Source organism: Ciona intestinalis, chromosome 2, assembly GCF_000224145.3.
Source record: "Ciona intestinalis chromosome 2, KH, whole genome shotgun sequence".
NCBI lineage: Eukaryota > Metazoa > Chordata > Ascidiacea > Phlebobranchia > Cionidae > Ciona > Ciona intestinalis.
The window spans coordinates 6,622,647-6,629,937 of record NC_020167.2 but is presented as its reverse complement, the minus strand read 5'-3'; the positions used below and the strand labels follow the sequence as shown (position 1 = coordinate 6,629,937).

General features: G+C 37.0%; 2 protein-coding genes and 1 pseudogene across 4 annotated transcripts in view; 2 read left to right on the top strand and 1 right to left on the bottom strand.

The window, feature by feature from the left end:
• Positions 1 to 7,291, bottom strand: part of LOC100180474 (lysine-specific histone demethylase 1B) — a 27,846-nt gene that overhangs the window by 10,207 nt on the left and 10,348 nt on the right. Inside the window, exons 1-2 of one of the 2 annotated variants that reach the window (XM_026840056.1) lie at positions 312 to 378; positions 59 to 126 (exon numbers count right to left, since the gene is read on the bottom strand). In XM_026840056.1, coding sequence (XP_026695857.1) covers positions 59 to 115 — 57 coding nt within the window. In that variant the 5' untranslated portion in view covers positions 116 to 126; positions 312 to 378. Of the gene's footprint in view, positions 1 to 58; positions 146 to 311; positions 379 to 7,291 lie in introns of those variants that run through there. The other variant, XM_026840050.1, reaches the window with a different exon arrangement.
• Positions 506 to 2,688, top strand: LOC100186023 (annotated as a pseudogene). Its single transcript, XR_717144.3, has 2 exons — positions 506 to 1,553; positions 1,777 to 2,688. The product of XR_717144.3 is annotated as a serine/arginine-rich splicing factor 5 pseudogene (transcript).
• LOC100175841 (putative E3 ubiquitin-protein ligase UBR7) lies at positions 2,618 to 4,118 on the top strand. The gene has a single exon (XM_004225698.4). It carries the CDS (start codon positions 2,712 to 2,714, stop codon positions 3,918 to 3,920), a length of 1,209 nt encoding a protein of 402 aa, XP_004225746.1. The 5' UTR covers positions 2,618 to 2,711; the 3' UTR covers positions 3,921 to 4,118.

The window sequence follows — 7,291 nt, the reverse complement described above, 5'->3', positions numbered from 1 at the left end:
TAGTTGCCTAAAGATAATATTTTTCATTAATTTATTTATAATTTAAAGATATACTCACTTTACGCCCGGAAACTCGTACATTATTCGCATTACTTGAACTACTAGTTGGTTCCATTGGTATTATATCTGTAACAACTTATTAAAAATATGTGTCACAATATATTTCATATTTTTTAAATGGCAAATTGCTTTAAAATGGTACGATTGTGGTGAAAAAAATAAATTGGTGATTAATTTTAGTAACACAAGATTAAAAAAAGACTTAAATCCTAAAAATTGTTTAAATTAGGTTAGAGAACTGCTTTGCTTGCCTCAATATTCAGATTAGATTGACCATCCTACTTGAGACAACGTGGATATCTGAGAGAAACTAACAAGTTTGAGAAGAAAAAGGCAAAAACAAAAAAGGTTTCAAAATAGAAAAAAGCAAACTAAAAAAGAAAAAAAGAAGGCGGGAAAGATAGAAATGCCAAGTCAGAAGCTTGTTAGCGTGGCGTGCTGTGTAGTTGTAAACTTTATTTGTTAATAACTAATTAAATTGCTGCAAAACCCATTGTTTTTTTAGTTTTACGCACGGTTTAATAGGTTGTGTGACTGATAAACCAGCCATGTCTTACCGATCGCGAGTTTATATTGGCAGATTGAGCCACAGAGCGCGGGAAAACGACGTTGAGCACTTTTTCAGAGGTTACGGGAAAATTAACGATCTTATGCTAAAGAATGGCTTCGGGTTCGTTATTTTCGACGATGAGCGAGACGCCGACGATGCAATTCATGACCTAAACGGCAAAAGCTTATGCGGTGAACGTGTTATGTTGGAAATCGCTAAAGGTACACCTCGTGGGCCAGGAGGCGAGTTTGTATCTAACTATACAGCTCCACCGGATAGTAGAAGAGAGAGTTCTTCACGAAGATCGTCATCTTCATCTTATTATCAACAACAACAACCGCGTAGTTCAACCAAAGGAATCCCAAACCATGGTTATCGCTTAATTGTGGAAAATTTATCATCACGAGTCACATGGCAAGATTTGAAAGATTACATGCGCCAGTGTGGGGAGGTTGTGTATGCTGATGCTAACAGGTATCGCAGAAATGAAGGCGTGGTTGAGTTTTCTTCAAGGAAAGAGATGAAGTACGCAATTGAGAAGCTCAATGGAACGGAAATAAATGGCCGACATATCAAGCTCACTCCGAATATTAAAAGTCCCTCAAGATCTCGCTCAAGAAGTGGAAGCAGAGGAAGAAAAAGTGGAAGATACAGTCGCTCTCGATCCAGATCAGGAAGCAGAGATAAATCTAAGAGGTCGTCTTCACGTAGCCGATCCAGATCGCCCAAAAAGGCCGGAAAACGCTCAGCTTCGAAGGATAACCATAACGGAGTCGATAAAAGGAAGCATTCACCTCATTCTGATGGAAGCTACAGAAGCCGCAGCAGAACTGGATCTCCAGATGGAAGAAAATCAGCTTCTAGATCGCCATAGTTTGAACACAGTTGGAAATCATGGACCACATTTTCCCTGCCTAAGATGATGCACAAAACACAGAAAAATGTACTAAACTAAAACTAGGCATATACTAGTCAACTAAATGCTTGTATATATATTTGTTATCTTGGTTGCACATACGTGACATATTCTTTGGGCCCCCCTATTTTTATAAACAAAACATTAATAAGGAGTAAACCATTTTTCCCTTTTTCAACTGGATAACATATGGTGGCTTATGCACAGAAATCTGTATAAAATCAAATGTAAACATTCTGATATTTTTTAGTGGCCAAGCCAAGGGACAATCTCAATCTTATTTTACATTTTGGCAATTCAATTCAATTTTAGTTGGTTCAATTCAAATTTATTTGGCAAGCAATACAACATGGTCTTATAGCTGGCAATGCAATTCAAATCAATTGTAGGGCACACAAGGTACAGCAGCCAAAACAACAAAACGTGACCCTTTACATTTTGGATCATAGTCAATAGCGTGGGGTTCAATTCAATCTCCCGAGCAACTGATTTAACTTTAATATCAATAATTTCATTTAAGCAGGTAGGAGTTATGTCTTCTTGATGTTAGGTATATTTTCTCACGAACGCAGCATGAAGAAGGGAAGTCTTATTTCTGTTACATTCCTATATTGTAAAGTAAAATTTCCTAAAAAGATGAGACCTAATTGAAAAACTGTGTAAATAAAAGCTTTGACTAAGATATCTTGTTGATATGTATTTGAACTGTGGTGTATTACACTCTTGTTGTGATTATCGTAAATATTCAATGCTTGAGCTGAATTTTAGTTTCTTTTCACTTACATATTAAAGAGCTTTGGTTGTGGGTGTTCTTGTTTTTACATTGGTTAATAATTTTCACCCACAAATTAATTCAGTTTCAAGAAACGTGCCTTGCTCTAACAATTGTCACACCCAGGCACCGAACCCTATAAAAATCAGGGGTGACAGCAGTTGTCAGTCACAAAATCGAATAAAAACAATTTTCATCTAATGCTATTTCCAACTGCCTAATGTGATGTAATTGTGGGGCATCATTCATTGCCTGCCACCCCAGGTTTGGTGCCTGTGCTGTCAACTATTGATGTCATTAAGTTAAAATTGTACAATTCTGAATTAGTCTCACTTGTGTATTGCGTTGTTGATATATAATTGTGTATAACCCAATCTTCATTTAGCGCAGGTGTAAGATAAGAGTTGTGGAAAATGTCAGAAAAACGAAAAGCTGATGATTTGGACAACGAGGAGTCTTTATCTTTGCAGGATATTATAGCAGAAGATGACGAGTTAGAAGAAACTGCAAGCGCTGTGCTTGGAGGGAGTGATGACAAGGAATGCACGTACACTCATGGTTATGTGCAGCGTCAAGCAATTTACGCATGCAGCACTTGTGGCACTGGAGATGAAGAAGCAGGAATATGCCTTGCATGTTCACTAGAGTGTCATAATTCCCATGAGTTGTATGAACTTTACACCAAGCGCAATTTTCGGTGTGACTGCGGAAATTCAAAATATCAAGGCTTCAAATGCAAATTGGTACCAAATAAAGCAGCCACCAATGAGCAGAATGTTTATGGCCAGAACTTCAAGGGTTTGTATTGCACTTGCAATCGACCGTACCCAGATGATGAAGATGACATTGATGATGAAATGATCCAGTGTGTGGTGTGTGAGGATTGGTACCACACCAGACATCTCGGTGAAACCAAGTTCACGCCTGGTTTAGAGTATTCTGAGATGGTTTGTTTTGAGTGCACAAAGCGTTGCACGTTTTTGCACAAGTACAACGCCATATTTGCTGCTCCAACTAAAGTGGAAGCCCTAAGTAGGACGGATCTGGATAAATCAATTGATAGAGAAAAAAATGATGCTTCAAATAGCAATGGTGAAAGCAGCAAGCATGAAAGTAAAGAAACTGATACACAAGCCAAAGATAAAAATCCGGGTTCCAATGGAGCAGGTGAGAATGGAGATCATAAAGATAAAGAAATTAAGCCAGAGACTGGAAAAAATATTTGCAAAATAAAAGACATTCCTGCTGTTAAGATTACAGGGGCAACATTTTGGCCTTGTGATTGGCGTTTAGTATTATGCAGATGCGAGGACTGTAAGAGTCTTTATGATGAGCTAAAAGTAGCTTTCTTGCTCGATGAAAACGACACTGTGAGAGCTTATGAGGATAAAGGCAAGTTAAATAGAAACCAAACGACTGGCCTTGAAGCAGTAGAGGGCATGTCAAGAGTACACCAGATAGAAATGATCCATGGATTCAATAATATGAAAGATGGTTTGTCAGATTTTCTTAAATCATTTGCTGACCAGGGAAAGGTTGTCACTGCCGATGATATAAAAGAATTCTTCCAAAGATTGAACCAGAAACGTCAGAGGTTGGATCTTCCTTATAACTGTCGCTAAACATAATACACCTTGTTCGTTGTTCTTTTAAAACTATATGCCTTTGTTTTTTTTATTACTGTTTTTTTTATTACTGGTGTTAGCCGTTATTTTCTATTTGTTACATTTAATATTTGCTTTTGTAGAATCTTTTATACTTTTGGTTGTTGTTATATTACTGTGGTTTATTACAAATGAAATAAAAAGGCCAAATTCCAAGTGCTTGGTAACAATTTACTTCACATTCCCTTCTATGTAAACATTTCATTTATTTAAAGAAAAATATTTTTTGTGTATTTCAGAAAAAACAAGTTATCTTAAACTTTAAATAAACTTTCTTACCTGTTAAACATTGTGCTGTTAATATTTACATGATCTGATAAGCATATCTGCATAGGTGTAATATAAAGATATGTTGTTTGACAATCTGTAACTGCTTCAACGAAGAGTTCCTAGAAGTTTCATACAGTTACAAATTTTCTGTTAAACCAGTTGCCTTAGTTGGTATTGGTTTATCTGACAGCAGCGTACTGCTTTGTTGCTCACAGGATGTTTATGTTTATGTAGTACTGTGGGTGGAAAACTGTGGGTGTATTTGGATATCCTGTTACTACTGTAGTTATAGTTCTGTGGGGTAAGATGGGACACATTAGCACATGCTATCTCATATTCTCTAATCGTGTTATAAACAATAAAAAACATCCTTTTGATAGTCCTGAGGCTCCGAAGGCTTTGGTTATGTATTTTTTAAATGTTTTTTTTTTACTATCAAATTGAACGAGAAAATTTAATGTCCCTTCTTACCCCAACCTGCTATATTATTGTTATCAGATCAGCAGTTTGATTTGTTTTTAGCTCGACTATATGTATATATAGTCCAACGTAGACTGGATAGGCGCCCACCGAAATATGGTATATAGCTGTGAGCATAGTCTATGTGTAAACACACGTTTGTTTATATAGTAGGTTGGGAAAAATGGTACACCTTTTCATTCTAGTTTCTCGTTCCACTTGGTAGCAAACAAAAGAACATTCAAGGAAATATCCTCACGACTTTCATAGACCGTTGTTAATTGTTCAATACGGGTTTTTGGATATTGTGTGTAAAAGGTGTCATCTCCCCTCTACCAACTATAGTAGTTAACGGTAGGGGTCTTCCCCCTACGACAAACAAAACATGGATCCATGGGAGTCGTGAGATAGGTGTTTACAGTTCTTGGAGTGATTATTAGGTGTTTACAGTTCTTTGAGTGATCTTTGTTTACTACCAAATGGGTACAATTACTACAAAATTTCTCTTTAAAACAAAAGAAAATTTCTGTTCAAAACAAAAGCTATAATCGAGTGAGGAAGTGAATATTATGATGTTTAAACGACAACTTCAATGTAAAGTGGCAAAAGTGCGAATATGTTTATTCAAATCTCTACTGCCTACGTGCGGAATAGTTTATTAGCAAATTTTTTTTACTAAAAGCAACACAACACACAAATTAACTGTGGTTTACGTTTAATGCATTCGACTGCTTGAATATATTGGAAAAAACAATATTGTAGCAATGTAAGTATAAACAGCAGTTCCTAAAAGGTGTCCAGGAATTAATTGCTTTCTGAAAAAATAAAAAAGGATTAAAATACCTTCATAGTTTATGTGGCTGGCGTTGGTGGAAAGCCACTACGGCACGACAAGCCCCCAGCCAATGGTAGTGGGTTTCTACTAAGGTGAGAAACCCTTGCGGGATGTTACTGTCCACGCAGGTTAAAGTACCCCCCCATAGACAAAAATGATACAACGAACAAATGCACATACACATGTGCACGACAACGACAAAAAAACAAAAATGATACAACGAGGTGAAAATACAAAAAGTGCAACAAAGCATGCAACAAAATCAACAGCTCAATCATAACCAAAATTGGACAGTTGCAAAAAGTTAATAACGCGAACATAATCATTGAAACATCTTCAAGGAAAGTATGGTTCAAATCCTGAAGGATAATCATCTGTAGTGTACAAATGATTATATGTCCGACCACAAGGAGTCGAAGCTAATAACAGCTCCGCATGCCCCAATCAAAAGATAAGTCGCCATGTTGGTACCGCGATACTCTCGTCGTATCTTACACGCAATATAATACCGTCCGGATGTTAAGCACTGCTTCGACCGTCATGAAACTGTATCAGGTTGTAACGAACCGCACTAATAGTGACCTAAATAATTGAGCGTAGCATCACTGTACCAGAAGTGATCTAAGTGACTGAGCGTAGCATCACTGCACCGATAGTGACCTAAATCTAGCGTAGCATCACTGGCGGCGACGTCCTCGCAGCAACCCAAAGGTAACATAACTCAGTCTAGAACAGTGACATAACCGCACCGAACGCTGGGCCTCAAAGACCCATCGACGTACAGCGTAATTGTAACGTGGCCAGCGTCACAATCAGGCTTTTGTAAAAAATAGCAAAATGTTAACAGGGACATTTATTGAGTGAAAAATGAGGGGTATATTAAATATTTACTATATTATAACTGCGTGTATATTATAATGCGCGTGGATATTACTTAAGTATTTGTGTACCAACATGTCGTTCTTATCAAGTGATTAGGACAATGCAGAATCATTAAAAGATTCGACCATTGCAGAAGAAACACACAATGACGTGTACAACAACAAAATCCGATCCAGCAAGATGTTTGCCATAGTTTCATTGCATATATTTCAGTGACATGCAAAATGCACTAAAGTAGTGACTGACAAAAAGGCTGGCCACATTAGGTCCAGCAAAAATAGGGCACAAACACAAATCCGGCAACACTGTAAGAGTGCTCCAGCAACCACACCCCAACAATATACAACTCCTAACTAAGCCTAAACAAAACCTCAAACCGGAATCTTCAGTCATCTTCTTGGTCTTTGCTCTTTGCTGCAAAACAAACGAATATTAGGTTAGGGTAAGATGGTTCTTTATTTTATTAAGTTTTTATTTTCATTTGGTAGTTAACAAAGGATATTTACAGAATTATATAACCCGCATTACCCAGGACTCTAGTCTAAAAGAACGTTGTTAATAGTTTTAAACAATTATGAAGGGAGGGATAATATGCGCTAACAGTATATTCCTATTGCTCTACAGAAATACGTCAGATATTTTCGTTAGCGGTTCATTTCATATACGGATGTTTATTTTGTTTTAGTCTTCTATCAAACATTCTTTACTTTGAGAACTAACTTTTGCAAAAGAATACCTTTTAGTACTAATAATAGAAAGTATTATACAGTACTCTACCTTGCGCTTTTCTTCGGCAGCATATACGCTGGCTTTTCTGCAACAATAAAGGCGTTAACTGTCCGTTTATATTATTACATCAGAATTACCTCATTCCCGAATCGCC

Excerpts from the sequence above, each read along its gene's own strand:
- LOC100175841 (XM_004225698.4), top strand. The coding sequence starts at position 2,712 with ATGTCAGAAAAACGAAAAGCTGATGATTTGGACAACGAGGAGTCTTTA.